At 41.6% G+C, this 21,582-nt stretch overlaps 2 protein-coding genes across 4 annotated transcripts in view; one reads left to right on the forward strand and one right to left on the reverse strand.

Moving 5' to 3' along the window:
• The window catches only part of CHRDL1 (chordin like 1), a 37,539-nt gene that overhangs the window by 8,731 nt on the left and 7,226 nt on the right, over positions 1 to 21,582 (reverse strand). For 2 of the 3 annotated variants that reach the window (XM_061445724.1, XM_061445726.1), the window contains 5 exons: positions 19,630 to 19,723; positions 3,318 to 3,463; positions 2,227 to 2,320; positions 1,566 to 1,633; positions 163 to 337 (listed from right to left, as the gene is read on the reverse strand). In XM_061445724.1, the coding sequence (XP_061301708.1) occupies positions 163 to 337; positions 1,566 to 1,633; positions 2,227 to 2,320; positions 3,318 to 3,463; positions 19,630 to 19,723 (577 nt within the window). The remainder of the gene's footprint in view (positions 1 to 162; positions 338 to 1,565; positions 1,634 to 2,226; positions 2,321 to 3,317; positions 3,464 to 19,629; positions 19,724 to 21,582) is intronic. The other variant, XM_061445727.1, reaches the window with a different exon arrangement.
• The window catches only part of PAK3 (p21 (RAC1) activated kinase 3), a 168,542-nt gene that overhangs the window by 3,106 nt on the left and 143,854 nt on the right, over positions 1 to 21,582 (forward strand). The gene's annotated exons all lie outside the window — the stretch shown is intronic.

Below are 21,582 nucleotides of genomic sequence, written 5' to 3' on the forward strand. Positions count from 1 at the left end.
TTTCATATCCTTAATAGCTTACTGCTTTTTGCCTCCCTGATTTGCGTTGGGTCTGTGCGAGTTGGCACTGTATATCCTGCTGTATATTTTGAGAACTCTTTCTGAGCTACAGGTGATTGATTCCTGACCCAGAGTAATACCATAAAAAGTAATTGTCTTTACCTCGTCCGTGCTTGTGCTTGTTGTTGATGACGATTTGTACTATTGTTCCTGAAGCTTGTTGGGGATCTGGGAGGACTCCACGGTTACTCCTGGCATTCGGAAAGCGTGGAATGTTGACTACCTGCCTTGCAGAGCTGGGTGACAGGTCATAGTGGGAGCGATGATATGAGTGTCTCTGTTTAAGAGACAGAAAGAGAGCAGGAAAGTAAATGTCTTATTCCAGTGATCTGACATGGGGAAAGCGGCTGCACTAGAAGCTTAATACAGACGAGTGTTGCTTCTATCATCAAACATCATTCACACACATATGTGGTTGTAACTCATCTCACAGACTCTATATGTCAGTGTAGGTGTCTTACTTAAGTTGGTCATCTGAAGTCCTGAATTGAGTCAATGGACAGAGAGGCAGTTTTAGAACCTCACCTGTTGTGGAACTCTGTATCATGAGGAGATGAATCACAACTCAGGAGTCCTGTTTCACTCCATGTGTTAAAAATGATGTTCAGAATTAGATGCCTACTTTACTGATGTCTACGCTAAGATTAGATGAGAAGAATTGTAACCCTGTCTAGTTTTCCTCATCAAAATTACTTTCTGCTGGGTCTCCAGGGGCAGGGCACGTCCAGAGTGACTGTCCAGCTTTGTTTGCTTGCAGCTTTGAACTCTGATGCAAGGCTAGTGTTAGGCATGCACAGACTGAGCAAGGATCTGTCTTACAGACTGGGAAGTCTCATTTTATTTGCAAAGAACAGTAGGAGCAATAATAGTAATGTACAGTGTGTTTCCTAGAACAAAACCAATGGTTGTTTTCAGAAAATTATTTTCCAAAATACCCATGGGCATTAAAGAATAGTGTATTTTACAGCAGTTATTTTACAAGGCATGATTCTTCTCACTAGTCCAAAGACCTGTTAGTTCATGTATTTAGGTAATGCACCTAATGCTTAAAAGCACTTCACATTCTCTCCAAATGCTGTTACAAAAATCATCTCTTGAGAAGTAAGTTGTTAATGGATACTCTTAGCCCCACGGCAATGAAGCACCTAAAGTAAATATATACATGTGTAAATGCCAACTGGGAAGTAAGTTTTTTCAATTATGATTTAAAAGTGATGCCTGCATAGCAAACAAACTGCTGAAGAGTTTTATTCTTTATAGAGCGTATACAACAAAGACAAAATCCAGAGCCTGCAGGAGCTCATGGGAGTTTATAATTCAGCATTATTCCTGAAGGCTGAGTCTATTAAGGGATTTACTGAAGTGCAAGAAACCTATTTTGGGCTAGATTCACAGAGCCCAGGATGAAGCAGTAGACCTGTTACCATCCTTTTCTATTCTTTCCCTGATGTACTGATGCACAAAGCACAGCAAGAATCTGTCTTTAAGTTGTAGGTCACACTTACAGCTTCCCTGTTGGCCGGCTGCCGGAAGATATCCCCATCGGAATGTTCCCATGATAATTCTCCATCTCCTGTGTGCGAAGCAGAGCAGGAGCAGTTAGGGGGTAACTGAGCTACACCTTGAGATACTCAGGGGAAAAGTCTCATCCATTTAAAATGGATTAATTTAAAAATTCATTTAGAGTGGAGGTAGCATCAGGGTGTAGAAGTGTCAGTCTTTAGTCTGACTTCATTGTACTAGACTCTGCAAAGACCAAAAGGAAGATCTCTTCTCAAACACCATGCAAACTCAGGATGAAGATTTACTATCGGATTTATGTGGCTTAACAAGACGCTGTGTGCAAGGTGACTTCCAGCAACCATTTGCTATTGTCATCTCAGGCAAAGGTGAGAGACCTTTTTGAAGCCTTGATTAACCTCGTTCTGGGAATGGAACTTTATCATCAGTGCATACTCCTCTTGTTTCAATTTAGGAACACAAAGTTAGCAGTGATCCCCTGCTGACATTTCCCAGTGGTTTAATATCCCAACATGCTTTGGATTGTAAGTACATGGGAAACTTGCAGATTGTGTCCTGAGGGCCCGTGCTGGTGCACAGACATGGCCCTGGCAGGTGAAAGAGTAAATTCAGGGCCTGTCCTTCTGTAATTATGGTTGAACTTACCTCTGCAAACTGGACAGCAGGACTCCGGAACGGAAACTGGGAATGAGCAAGTTAATTTGGGACAAGTCTTCAACCCACAGTACACATTTCCTTCCTGCCAGCAGAACACAAGAATTTAGGAGGAGTCATTGATTTGCCTGGTACTGTGTATGCATCTTTTATGGATGTGCTTAAATCCAGTATGTGTGTTTCCATAAATGCCACTCTAGTATGCACAAGCAGAGTATCAGCCCAATGAAAAGTCTGAATAGCTTTGTTAGAATTTGTTGTCACACAGAAGAAGATTCCTTTCTTTAAAAAACTCAGAGGAAAGTGGAAGAGATGAAAGTGTGTGGGGAGATTAACTGCAATTACTGTAGGCTGAAAATGTACCTGACATGGTTGGTACCAAATCACCCAGTGTAAATTCTTCCCCCTGCTCTCCTTCAGCTGTGTCTTCCCAGTGAAAAGGAGGAAAAGCTTGGCATTAACTAAAAGTTGTAAAGTCTTTTCAATGCTTGGCCTATTAAATTTGTAGTTAATGTAGAATATGATGATTTGATGAGAGGAGGTCAGAGCTGCCAATACTTAATACAGAAGAGCTGGCTGGATTGAGAGGGGTGTTTTGATTCAGACACTGGCTCTGAGGAGTCCCTGGGTTACTGTTCAAACATACAGGATTTGAACTGGTGACATCTCGGCTCTGTGGCCCAGTGCCAGTTGACAGAGCTGTCCAGTCCCAGACTGTGGGGCTCTACTTATCAGTGCAGTCCAGATGAATTCAGTTTCAGGCATTGGCTTAGCACTGCGTTTTCCAGTCGGGTTGAAGTGAGATGTTCTATCTATGCCAAGTAGCAGTATTTTACCTGCTGCCTCTGCACTGTAGGCTCACTTAGAGCAGATGCTCGACAGGGTAAGCTTTGTCCACAGTGTTTGAGTAAGAGGTAGCCTGGCATTTACCAGGTACTGCAGACTGGCTCTGAACACTACGAGTTTCAGCATTAATTCTCAACTCCCAGTCTTTGCTGTGTATTGCTTATATTTCGGTGTCATGTCTTCTAGAAAGGAGAAATGAAGCACAGAGCAGGGCTCTGTTGAGCCGTGTTACTTACTGAGCAGCTGCACTGGGCACACTGGTTTGCTTGCCTGTTTTGGAAAAGTCCCTCTGCCACAAACATTTCACCATGATGGTAGGTGGTGCCATTGTATTCACAGGATTTCCCGGTGATTTTGCTGCTTACTGAGAACAGGGAGTCTTCTGGAAGTAACAGGAAAGGAACACTTCATGCAAATATCCTTGACAACTGGCAATATCACAAATACAGGGGAGGAAAAGCTTCTGTTCTTCCTCATTTCTCTTTATTATGAAAGGACAGGTTTTGTCATGCTACAAAGTGTAAGTGATATTCTCATGCTGCTATTTTGCTGCATGTTAATAATTCACACTTTGAGTTGACTGTCCCAGTTTATCTTAGGATGCTGATGATCAGCTGCAAATGCACTGTTTAGCCAGCGTGTCTTGTGCTGCTGTATTTTCTCTTGCTCTGCCTGCTGTAGCACTAGGTATTAGGATACATTGGTGCAGTTATGTGCTCACTTGTTACACATGGCTTTTTCATGCTTTGATATTGAGGGCATTAGGTCCTGTATACAGTATCCCACTATCACTAGCACAGTCCTTGTTTTCCCCTTCTTAGTACTGGTATCATTTTATTAATGATTTGTAATGTTGTAGCCTGTAGAAGACTTAATTGCAGGTTAGCAGGATATGCCATAGGACATGCATCATTCCATGCCATCCACAGGCTCAAACCTTCTGGAGAAGGAGCACGGTACTGGTGAGGAAACTGCATCAAGACAAAACCGTGGACTACACAAGTGTTTGTTCCTAGTGGCCTTCACAATTCATTGCTGCTGTTTGTTCTCTGACATGCATTTTAATGTCAGATGTGCAAATGAGTGCATTTGGTTTGCAGAACTCAGTGCATATGATGGCAGTCTCAGTTCAACCCTGAAACCTCCTGTTTCAACTCAAGATCATATCAAAGTCTGCACCACATGGGCTAAATTTTCTTCTAAGACATAAAGCTTTCCATACCTTGTACTAAAACATCCTCTAGATTGTTTAATTATTAGCAGTTGACAAACTGTGCAAAGGGATTATACTTCACCTATGAAATGTAAGTCACTTGACACCTATTGGGCAGTGAATCTGGCACTATACATTTACATTCACATGAATTTAGCATCTCAGCATGGGAAAAGACATTTTGAACAAGAGCTCCATGGAAGTAACAGTGGAGTGTTTGTTCTCCAGAGCCTGAATCACTGCAGATTTCTAGGAATGCAGCTGAAATTTCATTCAGTGGGTTTAGGTTTTCATGTAAAAGAAACCTGACCTGAAGACTCAGGTTTTGCTGTAGCCCCTTTCATTATCTAGCAGATAAACCTGGGGAGATCTTGTGTGAAACTGTGCCACCACAGAATGCGCATTTTTCAGCTGGGAGCTCAAGTGAAAAAGCAGTTTTCTGCTGGCCTGCACTGGCATTAAACACTGACATTTAGTTTTCCATAAAAGCATATATTTAGTTACATGGGTCCATCAAATACTAATAATATTCTGAATGTCAAATCTGGCTGTGGAACATACATGTGCTACAGTATATGAGAGTCTGTGGGTCAGCAAAGAATGTTCTGCAGGAGAATTGCAGGAGAATTTAGCCACTTAGGCATCCGTGCCTGACATTTCATTTCTCTTCAAGAGAAAGTCATGGTATTTGCACTCCTCCTTTTGGAAGCACTAAATACATCATTATTTCAGTGCAATCAATGATACCTTTCCAGAATCTTACAACTAGTGCAGAGCTTTGACACCACCTGTGCTTGGCATAAGAATGCAGTGCTTGTGGCTGTATGGTTTGCTAGTAACACACATTCTGGGATGGCAAGGTGTGTGCTCTCATCAACACATATCCTTTGACAGGCATTGTCAAAAGATTCAAGTGGCAAGTTCAGTGACTGTCCCATCAGGCCCAAATACTGGAAAACATGAATAATGAGGCACTTCTCAGAACTGTGCTTGTATCACCATAGTGTCTTGGGCTTTCGCAGAGTCATCTCATTGGAAGCAGAAAGAGAGACTGCCAAACCCTTAGTTACCTCCTTGCCCTTAGGGCAACTGGAAGAGCAGCAAAACTGGAAAGAAATGTAAGTGGAAGGAGAATACAGTGGTTCTTGTCTGGATGCAAGGCCCTGATCATGCAGCCTCTGCAGGACATGGCTGTGCCCATGTAAGATGCCAGTCCTAAAGCAGTGTTTGGCTTGTGGTCTGACATTTGCAGAGACCAATACCTGAATGACTCATTGTGACTCTTCAGAGCATTGGATGAAGAGAATAAATTTTACTGCAGGTTTACCTTGGTATATGCCACATTGCTCAGTTCGTTAGGAAATCACCAAATGCCTTTAAACTGTGGCTTTTATATAAGGGAAGGAGGATGGTGAAACTCTTACTGCTTGGAAAATGACAGTGGAAAGTTGCAGTAGGTAGTTGTTTTCATCTATATTTCTTTTAAGTCGATCATGGAAGTTGGGCCTGCAACAGCTAAATCATGACATGCAACTCGAAACACATGGACATCTGCCTATCTTTGGAATTTGGGATAAAATTCTATTACTATTTTGAAATCTTATTTTATTAAATAATTCTAAGAAAAGTCAGTTTCGGTTACAGGGAATAAGACCATGTTGAGGTCCTGTGCTGCACGTAACTGTGCATATGATTATCCTTTAGTATATTAAATGAATGGGCCTATTTGGGTTCATAAAAGAAGGTTTAGAAGAAGTTTTCAGCTCAAGACCATATTACTATTATTGCAAAAAAATACATACATTCATATATCAGAAACAGCATATGGGGGAGCATGACTGATCCTCTGCAAACACAGCTTCTGTCAGAACCTGCAAGGAAGCTCTGTTTATATTGTACGTCTAAATATAACTTCTGTCTGGTGCAGTTTCTCTGTCTTTGCCAGTGTGTGACTGACTTGCTACAACTAGGCCTTGCCTTGGTTTCTTTTCTAGTGCTCTTTAAATCATGGCTAATTAGGGGAGCTCAGACTCCCTCCTGATACCATATTCTCCTGTAGAATATGAAATTAGAGTCATTGTGGATTGTTTTAGTAAGTGCCAGGTTTGAACTTTCAAAAGTCTTGGCATTAATATTGCTATCAGCATGCATTATCCTGTGCCTTAGTTAAGATACGTTAGAATGCAATTAATGAACTGCAAATATACTCCTTTGCTCAAAGCTGTATTTGTGAACCTTGATTCCTAATCAAGAGTGTTCCCAAAGCTTTAGCTGGCATTTTAATGGTGCTTACTAACATTGCTTTAATTAGCTGCCTCTGGAAAGCACCAGGCAATCCATCTGTGTGAATCCTGTAATTAACTGAGTTCAATCTGAGCTCTTCTTTGTGGCATTCACAGCGTGTCAGTGGAAGCAGTATAAAATGGAGAGGGTAAAGATGTTATAGCATCAATTAAAAAGGAAGTATCTTTCTTTCTGTGCTTGGCATTTATTCTCTGAGGGCTCAGACTTCAGTATAGAGGTTGACAGGCCATGCTTGTATTTGCCTGAAATTTCAGTGCCCTCAAGATAGGACCATGAGTTAGCAATATGGATAGCACATTCAAACATTAACATTAGGCAATGGCAGGGGGATAAGATGTGCAAGTTAGGCTTCACATGACTTGATATGAACTTATCCTGTGAGTAGCTTTAAACCTTGAACCTGGCTGAAGAAATCTTTCAGGTTTTACAAGCAGGCAGCAGAATACAACTGGCTGAAAAAGAACTGCTTTTTAAAAAGCAAATGGAGACTATGGTAACTATGCTTGAATTCTTATATCCAGGCACTCCTCTGTTCCAAACACAGGATTCTGTCCAGCTTCTGCTGTCTACCTAGGCTGTTTTTCACTGGCATGCCATACACACAAGGTAAATCCTAGCCTCAGAGAAGCCAATGGAATGGTTGCCTTCAGGATTTAGCCTAGGGACTTGCTTGAACACTGCTGAAGATGGATGGTGGTACTAGGAGGAACTGTTGATCAATAAAACAAGATTTGTATCAATTCAGGTCTGTAGTACAGCCTGACAGAAAGGTTCACTGTGACCTAGAACTGCATGTAAGTGTGGTTCACGAGTTCCTATAGTCTATTTGACAGGGGGTGTGAAGAAACAGTATGGCAAAAGTTTGCCATGAAGGGATGTGAACTTCGTGTGAAGCACAGCATTAATGCTTTCCTGACAGGCTGACAGAGTTAGGTATTGATTTGATAAACTATGGGCATTTAATGGAAATGTTGTGAAGCTGTAAGCTGCTCCAATCACACATTTTTCATGGGAACCTGCCTGGGTTCCTGATGGTCTGCCTGTGACTTGAGGTTTCCAAGGACCAAGGTTTGAGGGCATCCATACTATGGACACTCACCAGGGCCTTCTGGCTTCTGGAGCTTTCCAGTCTCCTGGGACAAACAGATGCTGGATCACATGGATCACAGTTTGGGAAACACCATCTTTTAGCATTTTCTCATTACAACTCTATTCCTTCTTGAAGTGTTATAAAAGCTTGATTCTTAGCTGCTTTACCCCTACTTTCCTATGTAGCAGAAGAGCATCAGTTATCTGCAGCCAGTCCCTGGAATAGCTTAGACAAATTCCACGGGCAGTTCCTAATGTATAAAACCAGGTGGCTTCTGTAAAAGTATTTATGTGCAAAGAGAATGAAAAGCAGTAATTGGGTATGAGGAAACCAGCCTTTGGGAAATGTGAAGTGACTTACTTGAGGAAGGGCTTTAGGATCCAGGCCTTAATATAGTCAATTAACTCTTCAACTTGGGTCCTTCTGGATAAAGGCAGGACGTGCTCATACAGTTGCTAACAAACAGTTTTAGGACACTAACTAACAAACTGCCAAAATAACCTTAGAATCAGGACAGTTATGGAATGATAAGCAGTAAAGTATTTATAATGTGACATCTGATCTTCAAGACAAGAAAAACAGCTGCTATTGGGTGGTCTTCGACATCATGGACAAGGAGACCAAGCATCCAAGAGTCATTATGCTCAGTTCTACTGATCTGCATCCAGTAATCGGTTGAAGTGGTGATTGAGTGTCCTCCTGAAATGGAGACTGGACAGACTGGAAGAGGAAGGTGGGCAGGCAGAGCTCATGCTGCTGCTACATCTCAGCATCTCAGGAAGGGTCTGTGGGATTTTACTGCATCTCTATGAGATACTTTCTTGCTCAATATTCTGGCCATTCTTGTTAGTACTTAACACTCTCACTACTGCTTATTTTAGTATCAGAACATCTGGCAAAGATCACTGTTTTAAAAAACCTACAGACTGTTGGCTTGCTGACTTAGGAACTATTTTTAAACTGCAACATTCAGAATCACCTTGTGTCATTACTGAAGAAGACAGGCTCTAACAGCAAGCAGAAACGTTCAGCCTGGCGTGGGCTTTGCAGTTTGTCTGGTTTATTAACCACCCTTATAAAAACAATCAAGTGCTAAACAATATGAAATGAATCATGAGGACTAATGTCTTAAGAAACTTACCATACTGGGAACTGTTTTGCAGATAGTCTCTCTGGTCTTTTGTAAGTAAAGATGATAGATTATGCTTTCAATCCAGAGAGGATTTTATGAAACATGTTTTCTGAATCAACACAGAGCATAAGCATGTACAGACCAAGAGACTGATCTTCGGTTTGAATTGGGTTTGGAACCTTACTTACTAGACAAGCAGTTGAATAACTCTGGGGCAACTGCTTGCACTGGCATCTCTCCTGCATATTCACCTGTATTCCCAGTGAGTTTTGCTACTTACTGAACACAATCAGGAGATTCAGTTTAGTTGCAACAGGTAGTTCAAAGCTCTCTAGGCTGTCTCCTAGTGCAGGAAACTGTTGCTCTACACCAGCTACCCAGTCATCTCACACACTGCTTCTGTACAGAAATCAGGTCACCCCAACTTCTAACGTATCATCATGTGAGGCTCTATTATTGCCTTGACATTTAAAATTGATATAAGAATTGCAGGTTAACTATTCAGAAACAACACATAAAGAGCAATTATGAAGGTCAAAATAATCCACAATTCTTGGAAATGTGCAGATCACAAGCATTTCTAATGCGAAAGGGGAACATGATGAGTATGAGAGTACTTCCCCCTGTTTTGCTCACTGAAAATGTTACGAAAGCTGAATCAGTTCAGGTACACACTGTCCAACACAAGCAGGCAGCACAGAGCAATCAGATCTAATCACTTCCAAATTCGCTTTGCAAGGGGACCTGGGCTGAACTCCTCTCCAACTTTAAAGCAGGATGTACCTCTTTCTGTTGCTGGAACAGACCTTGTGACAGCTAGATAAGCATGTATAGATGTGAGGTGTTGTGGAGCTGCTCTGATTAAGAGTATCTCAACTCACCTCCTTTCACCTCAGCAATCAGAGCACTGAGAAGTTGTAGTGAGACCTGTGACCCCTGCTGCCTTGGTGTCCCTGTTCCAGTGGGTTCAGCCAAAGCTCTTCCCAGTCCTGGAGAAATCTAAGTGCTAGTTAACATTCCAAGTAAAAGATAAAGAAGCCTACCTCCAGGCAGAAATCCTCAATGTTAGGCCTTTCCCTCTATTACACATATATAAGAAACAGCTATTCAGTATGAGACACGTATTTGGAGTGGAGGAATAAATACGTGTTGATAATCTGATCCTTACAAATTCAAACCAGAGCAGCCTAAGAGTTAAAGAGGTGAGAGAAGCATCCTGCAGAAAGAGATTATGCAGCTTGCTAGAGGGTGACAGAGAGATTTTGATCATAGTTACGCTGAATAAATCTGGAACAACTCTGTTGATTGAACTAACCTTGATGTTAATGTTCAAACCAAACTCTGTTTTTAAAAGAGATTTTAAAATAAGGATTCTTTTTAAAAAGATCCTTATGTTTATATGGAAAAAAGATCCCATAAATTATACTTTTCTATTTCTATTTATGCAGTGCGTTTCATGCACAAATAGCAGTGCTTTATATAACACAGAGCACTTGACTATTTTCCTGCAGTTCCAGTGACACTAAAGTACAGTAACAGCAGTAGGTCTGTTTTGTACCCCGAGATTCAATTAATGATCATATTTTGGCCACCTTAGCATGAGTTTGCCATGGTGGGGCTATGTGGTAAGAGGGGCCAAATGCAGAGGGATAAAGAAAACAGCAAAGCCAGGGAATCTCTGTATTACAGGAAGCAAGGGATATTGTGGGACAAGTGTCATGGTGACCTGGGATAACTCATAAGGTTTTTCCCAGAAGTTTACCAAACCTTTTTGTGGAGGTCTCTTGCATACATGTGCCTCAGAAAGGCAGGAAACCTGTCAGCACCATCACCTCAGTTACTACATATTCCTGACCTGCTCCCAGGACAGCTTCAGGACTGGAGTTCTGAACCGAGTGCCATCAGCCTGTGGTGGGACAAACTGCTCTTGCAAACTGGCTGCTGCAAGGGCAAAAGCAGCAGCTGCTGAGAGGGTTAATGATCTTACCCTGTCATGTCAAGGGGAGTGAAACACAAATAATCTATTTCATCACCAGAACTAAATCCTGATTTGTCTTACAGTTGGACTTGATGATCCTAAAGGTCTTTTCCAACCTACTTGATTCTATGATCATCTCATGAGAATACAGGAGCCAGAGACAGAGAAAACCTGTAACACTGTTTCAGTGCAAGGTTATCTCCTTGAGATCACCAAGTATTGTTTTAAATAACCTTTGTGGCTGGAGGTCACTGAGGAATTACAGCACAGCATAAGAGAGCAAATGGACTTTTTTCCTATTAAAAATTCCTTTGCTTAATTTCTGCCCTCTACTTTTGTTTCTGCTCTCCATGAATGTGTCACCTCAAGGTCTGAAGTCCATTGAACTACATAGATTTGGAACTTGGCCCAAACACCTACTCTGTGTGGTAGAGCATAAAGGCAGTTTCCTCTTTCATCTTCTGTGTTGTATTTTGACCATACTCCCCAACATTTCTAGAGAAGGGACTATATCACAGTCAATAACTGCATCTGTTTTCATGGAAGGCTGAGTCCAAAAACTAGCCAAGCTAATAGAAATCTGTTGATTGACTACAGTAAACTATGGATCAACCCTCAGTCCATCTACATTCAGCCTTCTCCCTCAGTCATGCATCACAGTCCAACTTATGAATCTGTGATTTAAAGAATCATAGATGATGTGTGAAGGTCCCTTTAAAAAACAACAGAAACAGTGCAAGGATGTTGTTTCTAAAGCAGTGGCTGAGGCTGACAGTAAATTTGGATTGAAAAGTTGTGCACCATCCAAAAACTGCAAACACAAGCTCTAAACAAAATCCGTATGTGCCTCTCCGAGGTGCAGGTGTCAAAAATAATAAGCCACAAAATGCTTTACATTAAAATAACTTCAAGGGCCAGGTTAAGCTTTAAAAACGCCAGGGTAATTCAGAGGTAATCACAACAGCCAAAGTGCATGAAACCCATTGCTTGAAGGAACTAGTAGCACCTTATCTAGACACTATGAGCTTTCAGGCAGATTCAAGGCAAAGATGTAGTTTCAGTTTAAACATTCTGTTGGTTGTTTTTTAGCTTTCTTGGGCTAAAGTCAAGCTCTTCACATTATTTTAATATATTTTTCTGCAGCTTAATTTCCTGTGTTTTCTTTTATAGTGGCATAAAAAATTGCCCAGCAACTCCGAAGGAGTCATAAAACACTTTCTAGGTTGCTCCATTTTAATTCCTGCTCTAAGGTTGAATTATTATATGAATCTACCAATCATTCTCCCAGCCAACAAAACAAATTGAGTAAAGCTTTGGTGTACTTTGAATCTTCTCTAAAGCATCTCTGAAGCTCTTGGAAGTCATCTTGGAAAACTTCTGAGCAGCCTATCCTATCCTGTCATGTGAGTCCAAGGAATGGAAGTTCTAAGTTTGTCATCCATGTGGGAAGATGTATATTTTTTCAGTGCATTTTTATCTGCAGAGTTTTTATGGTCAGAAAAGCAGAATGGAAGCAAGTGATGACCTGAGTCTGGTTGTGATAGCAAACACTCCTTACGAAGCTGGTAACAAAGGCAAATCATAAACCAAACTGAATTATCTGAGCACACATCAGACTTTTCCCAAGAATCCCTCTATCATTATATTTCCAAATCAAATTTACTTCCAAATAAACAATTTATTTTCACTATTTAACAGCTACTCATTGTTGGGACTATACAAAACCCAGGACATCTTACTAATCTCTAGTGCTGTGTAACATTTGTGAGTCTTTCATGTTCCAGATATGAGTACCCACCTTGTTTGTAGATGTGAAGTAACCATAAAAAAGCACAGCTCTGTAATTCTGTGGTACCTGCACATGAACCAGATGCAGACTGGAAAAAACTGAAGCTTGCTCTTATAGATACTAGTAAGTAGTTCTGTAGTTATTACTGACAGCTGCTGGGTATGTTGTTACACCATCTCCTGTACTGTGACTGCTGAGAGCTGGAGAGCTTGGCTCACAGGTTATTTTCAATCTCATTTAATTTGTTCGAAGGCTTGACTGTACTGGAGGCTGAAATCGGCCTGACTGGGAGGAAGTGCCAAAAGCACCCCAGTGTGACTGGTCCAGAGGCTACATGCATCCTGGGTATAGACTACCTCAGGAGAGGGTACTTCAAAGACCCAAAAGGGTACCGATGGGCTTTTGGTATTGCTCCTTTGGAGACAGAGGAAACTGAGCAGCTGTCCACCTTGCCTGGTGTCTCAGAGGATCCTTCTGTTGTGGGGTTGATGAAAGTCGAAGAACAACAAGTGCCAATCGCGACCATAACGGAACACTGGAACAGGCTGCCCAGGGAGGTTGTGGAGTCTCCTTCTCTGGAGACATTCAAAACCCACCTGGACCCATTCCTGTGTAACATTATCTAGGTGTTCCTGCTCCGGCAGGGGGATTGGACTAGATGATCTTTCGAGGTCCCTTCCAATCTCTAGCATACTGTGATACTGTGATAACACTGCACCAGTGGCAATATCGCACCAACCGAGACTCCCTGATTCCCATCCAAGTACTAACTGAGCCCAGCCCTGCTTCCTCCTGGCTTCCCCTCTCCCCAGGCAGAGCAGGAGACTCAAGAGTCTGAGAAGTGCAGGGGTGGGCAGTGAAGGGTGCTGGGCCTGCAGGGAGTAAGCAGCATGGCTTAGAGGTCTCCAGAGGAGCAGATGCTGAAGTAAAGGAACAAGGGAAGGCAGGGGTGAACACTGAAAGGGAGCTGAGTATGCAGAATTTCTTCCGTGAACTGAGGCTTATGTCAGACCTGTGGCAAAGTGGGCAGGATGCTGAGAACATGGCCAGTATTTCTACAATGTGAGATGTGCCTATAGCCCATACCCATACTTCTATCAGTGGACTGTTAGTTAAGTGCCAGGTGTCTATTCCTTGGTGTCAGGAAGAAAATCCTTGTAGGACTCATTCCTGAGGTGGTTATGAACTTGTTATACACCATGCATCACTCCTGAGGCTTATGCTGCTCTTGATTTTCTTTCATCTGAACATTTCTGCCACGATTCAACCATTCTCAGTCAATGCTTTACACAGTGACTGTCCTTCACCATTCCTTAATCCCTGCTGCCCAGAGTGCCATGTGTCATGGCACAGTACTCCCATCAGCTGTGTGTAAGGGACAAAGAATTCAGTATCAAAATTACTCACAGGCTGTTGTTGTTCTCCACAAGTGATGGATTTTATAAGATTTCTCCATGATTTATCAGGTCTTTCATAAAATGACAGTTGTTACTGCTCTGTTGTGTCCATCTCCCAGAGTACATCTACGTCTTTAGGAGGCACCTTTGTAAGATGCCCTTTTTTTTTATTGTTGTCTCAAAATACAGCATGTGTCAACTTTCAGTAGCTATAATGTTCGCTACTGTCAAGTTCAAATTTGAGTAAGAATCATGAAAGAAAGAAGTAGTTTCTGCATATCATTCTCATGAGAATCTTCCTGTGGCTTTCTTCCTTAATCCTTTCACCATTATATAAGAGAAAGGAAATCACAAGCTCAGAGATTGTTTATACTGCTGCATGACCAATGGTCTTAAATCTTTTGATGGGATAAGATGGGAAGTGGGTGTTTTGGCAGCACAGTTCATGAAGAAATTCTGCTGCCTGGGGACTTAGGCAATAGAGGGATTAACACTCTGAAAGGAAAAGTGTTTCTGTGTTTGCAGCTTGTCGGGGTTGAGAACCTTGGAAGATCTTTGATGCAAGGGCAGGAATCTGATCTTTCGGACAGTGGAGAGTTCTGATGTTTCACAAGTCATATGTGAAATCTGCATCAATCTCCAAATTCTCGTGAAGTATTTGGATGTTTGAACCATGTGTATTGGTTCAGGCACAACTTTTAGAAGGATGATATGCCCTTTGCCAGGTTACTCATAAAAATTCTTGATCTTGAGTATTGCTACAATGGCCTGTTTTCAGTCTGGAATTCAGGATATAAACTATTTCTGACTTTAATTCAGAGGTGTAGCATCAGTCAGCAGAGATACTTTTTATATGAGAGGTAACAACTGTTCTTTTACTAACAGCACAGAAAATAGTATCTGGCCAGTAAGAGACCAGCTGAACATCTCTTAGTATTACCATACTATGGGGTTTTTCTCTTTCCTACTCAGGCCTCACACCCATCTATTTAAGACAATTAAAACTCCCTGTAACTTCAGTGAGATTTGAGCCATGAGTTTCTCAGTGATATGAGAAGGGTGGGTGGTAGCAACAAGAACTGTATAGAGGAAGGAGGACCTGGGCACAATATGCCTTCCTCCATCCCACGAATATTTGTGATCTAGATTGGATTCTTCTGAATGGAAGAGTGAGAAGATTGCAACTGAGAGCCTGGAACTCTGGTGTGTGGGCTGGGTGGAACCCAAAACCTCTTCACCAAATGGTTTATTGTGTGTACATTCTGCAGTGGAAAATCATTCCACCAGAGCATTCCAACTACCCAGGTGGAAGATTTAGGTTGTAATTCAGGGCAAGATGCATTGTATTACATATATATATGTATATATAGTATTCTGTGTTTATACATACGATGTGTATCAGGCCAGCAGGAGCTATACATGCTCAACACCTTTCAAGGCTCAGTCTGTAAGAGTATCTACACTACAGAGTGCAGTGTGTTACCTGGACTAGCTGAGTTCCTGAAAGGAATTGTGAGAAGGTAGCACTGAGCTCACTGCAGGCACATTTTTCCTGCTTCTTAAGCAAGTTTTGCATTGTGGGGAGTTCTGCACTGTCCTAACTAGGCTGCTTCCAGAATCTGAAATAGCCAGTTCAAAGATACAGGTACCTTTGCACGCTGCAGTCACGCTGCAGTCTGCCATGCAGACACAGCTGTTCAGGTGATGTTCTCAGACCACTGTTGTAATACCTGGTCTGGTCCATCTCTGTGTTTAGTCCAGCTTTGTATATATGTACAACTTGGCATTTTGTTGTTATTTAAATATCTAAAGAACAATGAAAAGTGCATCAGAAAAATGATTTGAATTTGATACAGAAACATCACAGTACCAAAGGAGCTTAAACTTAAATGTGTTACTAATCATGAATGCTCTTGGAAGCCAGTGTGTTTAGTTGGGGCATCAACTAACTAAAAATACTGGAGCCAGATGGGCTGCTCCATGCGTCAGTGTGCAGCCTTATCTGCTGAGAAATCAAACCAGCAAGTGCAATATGGAAACTCTTTCTGACTCCTGCAGTTGTGCCTTTTTGCTTCTGATGTAAGCTTCCCCTATCTTAGATTTACATATTCCAGAGTGTACTCAATAATTTAGCTCTTTAACTAGACTCTGAATGCTTTGATTTGTAATCATTTCATGTAGCAGTGATGCAATCTACAATAAATGTTCCATTTGTAAGGGCTCCATCCATAGTAGCACCTTAAAGGAAAGCCAGCTGCAGCTAAATGCTTCAAGAACTTGTCCATTAAGCTTATTTTCATGACAGGAGGCAGGAGGTCTGAAGTCCACTCTAACCCAGAGCTAATCCAGCTCTAAGTATGACTGAATTCTCTCCTTGACTCTATAAAGCACTTCTCTCCTGATGATGCCTGAGGTGGAAGGGAAGGAGTTCAAGCTCAGCAGGATGTGATGTCCTTTTGGGTCTCACTAGAGTCCCAGTGAATGTGAACCTAGTACTTTTGGTTACATATGTGTGATGATAAGAATCTAATTCAGATAATAAAATACTTTTCAGAGTTGCAAAAGGGAGGAGTTTCTCATTCTATACAAGACACAAGGTCTGGATTGTGCCAGTGCTAGAAAAATGTTTAAAACAAAAAAAGGTCAGCAGTGAATCTGTGATAGAAGCTGGTAGATTGAAGCACTGGTGAAAAGTAGAAGATGCTTCATAATATATGTCTGACAACTACTTAAGATTCATGGTGGCTGGTGCCAGGGAGACAGGATACAAACACTGCATCTCTTTGTGTCAGCAAGTCCAGTGTCACTATGGATGCAGGAGACATGAATTCCAAGGGGAGAGTGGTGCCAACTTTTCTCAAAGGGATCCCTTCAACAGCTCCTCCACTTAGGTAGTTATGAAGTTCAGTTTCCAATGAAAGTTGCTGCCTCCTGGCATTACCTCTGCTTCATTAAATAAGGAGGCAGTTATTTGGGCAGTTATACTCTACAAAGCTACACTCTCCCTCTTGCAGAAAGGCAGGAGGAAGAGCCCAAAGTCACTCTGAGTAGCACTACTCATTTCTGAAATGAGCTTGAGAACAGAGGAGAAACCTACATGACAGAATATAATGAGTAGTTACAGTCATTCGAATGGGTGGCTAATGGCCAGAGCTCTATCACCTTCCATTAAAGAATAACCAGAGAAACCAGAGAAGTGAAATGCCAGCTTATCCTGGAGTGCTGCACAAAAGACATTGTATGCCAGACACATAGGAATGGAAAGCTAGCATAAGATGTGCAAGAATGCTTGAGATTCCTTTTCAAATCAGGCATGAACATTACTACTGAAGATAGGACACCAGATACGATATGCATAATCACTGCAGCAAGCAGAATGCAAATAACCCCTGAAATCACAGGAGATTCCTGGCCTCTTTTGCCTGACATCAGTGCAACTTTATCTGAATTATGGATTCAATTAGGGAAAAAATAGACCTTAGTAGGACTTTCATTTCTAATGAGGTGCTGCCCAGCCAGCAATTTAACTTACATATTAAATTCATTTAATACGTAGCAGATAGACTATAGATGTATTCTAGGAGCATGTAGGAGAAGATAATGGATCACAATTCAGGAAAGGCTCATTCTGGTAATTTTCTGCATTTATCAGTTTAAACACACAGTACAAAATTCTACCTGAAGACTGTGAACAGCAAGAACTCCACTTGATAAGGATTTGAGAGTTTACAGTTTATTCTTCCTTACTAGGTCATTGGAGAATGTTTTAAAATCTTGATAGGTGTCACAACATTTGCAGTCCCATAAACAGAAAACAGCCAAACAGTGCAGTGCCAAAGAGCACTTGAAGCAGAGCCAGTCACTCTGAAGCATTTGTTTCTGTACTAAATACTGTACAGAGATATTTAAAACAGAAAGAAGTTCCTGACCCCAGATGCCAGTCACATACTGAGTGGGACTGCTGTGATTTAACTTAAGATGTCAAAAAAGTGAGACTCTAGTGTGAGCTATTTGCTTGTGCTCCCTCAGTAATCAGTGGAGAGAGATGGGCATCTCCAGGGGAAACTTCTCATTCTGGGTAACAGGATGAATCACCCTCTGGGACAGCACGTTGCCAACAGCTGTGATTCCCTTCTCAACTGAAGCTTAGATTAGATGGAAAACCAGACCAGATTTGGTGCACACTGGCACACTAGTCCTTCTTTTGATCTGAAGGCAGAAGAGGGGTTTATGTTCCCAGCATCCTACCACTTAATCTAATGCTACTAGTTAGTCAAGTAAAGCATACTACCTTAAAAACCTGCTTGCCTATGAATTAGACCATCATAGATAAAACTGTACCATCAACTAGATGCCAGAATGTTAGATCTGAAGTTGAATGGGATGAATCTCATTCCAGGACACAAGCAGAATGTGTCTGAGCAACCTAGTCTAGTGGAAGGTGTCACTGCCCATGGCAGGGGTGTGGAACTAGTTGGGGTTTTAAGATCCCTTCCAACCCAACCCTTTCTAGGATTCTATACTAAGAGTGGCATCATGACATTAGATGAGTTATGCACTTGAAATGGTTTTTCCTCATCACTGATCAGAAAAGGATTCTGGATACCTAGACCAGATACTGATATGGCCATCTTATGTACAGATGTACGTGACTGTCAGGACAGATGAATCCAGCTGGTGGGTTGGTGTCATTTATTCTCCAGTAAGTGCAATGAACACACTCCAATCCCAGCTGAACAGCAAACTGCTTGTGCACTCACCACTGGGTACTGCTCATAGGTTTTGGTCAGGGAACAGCTGTCTGTTTTCCTCAGACAATGAAACTCTCTGGAGAAAGTCAAATAAACCCTTTCTATGATGCTGCATGAATACTCTTTTATAAGTGGAAATGAGGGGGTACCACTAAGACAGACATTTAGGGGAAAGCTCCATTCAAATCTACCAGCCATTAGGCCATGTCGGGAATGCTGTAACAGCCTCGTGAAAGATCCTGCTTAGTCTCTTTCATACAGTGGCTCTTAATAATGAGCGTATAATAAATGTACAGTCTGGAGAAATTTACTATACAGTATCCCATTGGATTTATATAGTCATAAACTCCTACAGCACTGCTTCTATGATTTACAACAGTCTCTACTAATTATGAAGCTATGCCTGGATTTGAGATGTAAAAGGCAAATGTTACCAAACTAGTTGTATAGTGATACTATACAAATGCACATTTGCCACAGCAATTTTAAACTGCTTGTTAACAGAGAAGTAATGCAAATAACCATGTATTTCAGTCTGCTCTTAGGGAAAGCACCAAAAGCAGAAACCTAAGAAATTTGTGGGATGGGGTTTTGTTGCGATGAAGTTTAGAGATAAGGGAGGGAGTTGGGAGAGGATAGTCCATAGACCCCACCAATGAAACTTTTGCTGCCTTCTGCTCAGATTGTAGGGCACTGGGCATGCGAGCTTGCCTGATCCCTTCCCAAATCTATACTTGCTGATTTCCTAAACCACCTGTAGGACAAGCCTCTCATGGCCTAAATGGACACAGAAGGATTCACAGACATTTTCCAACACAGACATTTAAAGTTGCTGTTTCTCAGCATCTTAAACAACTATTTCATCAAGGACTATATGACATTAATAGGAATTACCTGGGCATCGTGGGCAGCACAGCTGTGGTACGTGCACAGGGGAAGGACAGTGTAGACTTGGGCATCTTATTCTGCTGCACAGTACATTTCCATTCTGCAGGTGAACACAATACAATACTTTTATGAAACAACCTACCTTATAAATTTCTGTGTTCTCTATTCCACATCCAAATATTCTTTATTTAAATGCATTTCTACAACATTCTGATTTCACTCACACCAGGTTTCACTGCCTCTGAATTCATGCTGGCAGTCAGAATGCAGCAGAAATCCATACAAACCTTAAAATCAGAGGAAGTGCCTAAAACTGGATTGCAACAATCATCATTTCTGTTTTTCTTTTGAGCAGATTGTGCTTAGGAATTGCATTTTCAAAACTGAGACCCAGATAATGAATGGTCGGTCTCTGAGTTATCCCCTGCTGAGGGTTAGTTCAAGACCACAAGAGACAATAGCATCTGTAATTGTTCCTGAAAACTGTGGAGTGTCTTTTGTTTTCATTTTATGGGTTCCCCAGCAGACAAAAAACACCAGTTGGGAAGTAGCCATTTTTCTAAGAAACACGAGCAAGTCTTGGGAATAGTGTTCATTATTCATGTCATTAACATCATATTCTGTTTGGCCACATCAAAGTTTGATCTATAATTAAAACACAGGGAATTTTCTTTCTCCAGTGTCTGTAACAAGCAAAGACTATCCATTTCAAATTCCCATTTCCCATCTATAATTCATCCTTTTAATTTAGCTCTGAGTTGCTCATGTTTATAGCAAGAAGGATCTTTCAGCATGAACACTGATACTATGCTATGACTGCAGTTTTAGGTGGTGTCAGGAATAAACCCACTTCATTTTCCTATGCCTTCTGGAGCACTGAAATGTTTCCAGCAGTGGTGCAGACTTCCTTAGATGGTGTATGTATGGGCTTTCCTCTCTTTCTTCTCTTTCAAAATAATCCATTGACTCCGAAGTCTCTGCAGACCACAGGCTGTAATCATAGATCATTACTACCCACAAACTACATTTGTGCATCTGCTTTGGAAAGAGACACCAAAAATGATATCACCATCTGTTTCCAATGCTGATTGAAATTAAATATACTGATTTTACAGAGGAGGAACAATTTTAGGCTGTAGATTCTGTGTGGCATAGAGACTGTCACTGGTGTGCACAGCCCACAGCGCGGTGTACCATCACCTAAGAGCCTGTAAAGCACTGCTGTGGAAGACAGGCTGGAACTGTGCTGGCCTGGCTCCGTGTTGCTTACTTGTCCTGCTCCATGGCCTCACTCTCTTCTTCCTGACTAGTCCTGTGAAATCTCATGAGGTGAACATTTACTGCCTGTGCATGATCAGCTGTGATAGTTCTTCAGGACTGATTCACTCCTCAGTGCTGCCTGCAGTGCTCCGCTGGTTGCAGCAGGACACAACTATTCCAATGGATCTTGTGCTTCCTAAGACTGGTCTTAGACTCACAGTGATACATGGGAGATCAAACCCTACTAAGTAGGGCTTAAGCACCTAGAGCAGGACTTAAGCTCTTGTAGGCCTCTATGAGTCAGGGCCATGATGAGCATTTCTGCAGCAGATACTCCGAGTAACAATGAGTTCCTCTTCTCAGCCTGTGGTGTCAGTACTAACTGTAGAGAGCATTCACTTTGACCCTTGAAGTCTGCAGATCTGACTATGAAGACAAGCAACAAGCTGCTGCTGTATTTCAGGGAGTGAAATAATGATGTGACAAATTGTGAGTGTTCCAATATACCTGACAGTAACAGCCAACAGTCTCCACTGTACACTGGTGGGGAGGAGGGGTTGTAAAAGAAAGGGGGAGCAGGGTGAGAACACTGACCTATGTTTAGTTTTGTTCTGGTTTAAGTATGTAAATTATAACTTGTAAAAATACAATGCTACATACACACAACACCAGGAAGACTTTTTTTTTTAATCCCAAACT

Source organism: Pezoporus flaviventris, unplaced genomic scaffold (genome assembly GCF_033815535.1).
Source record: "Pezoporus flaviventris isolate CSIRO_AGI_PZ_B2104156 unplaced genomic scaffold, CSIRO_AGI_Pfla_v1 ptg000005l, whole genome shotgun sequence".
Lineage (NCBI taxonomy): Eukaryota > Metazoa > Chordata > Aves > Psittaciformes > Psittacidae > Pezoporus > Pezoporus flaviventris.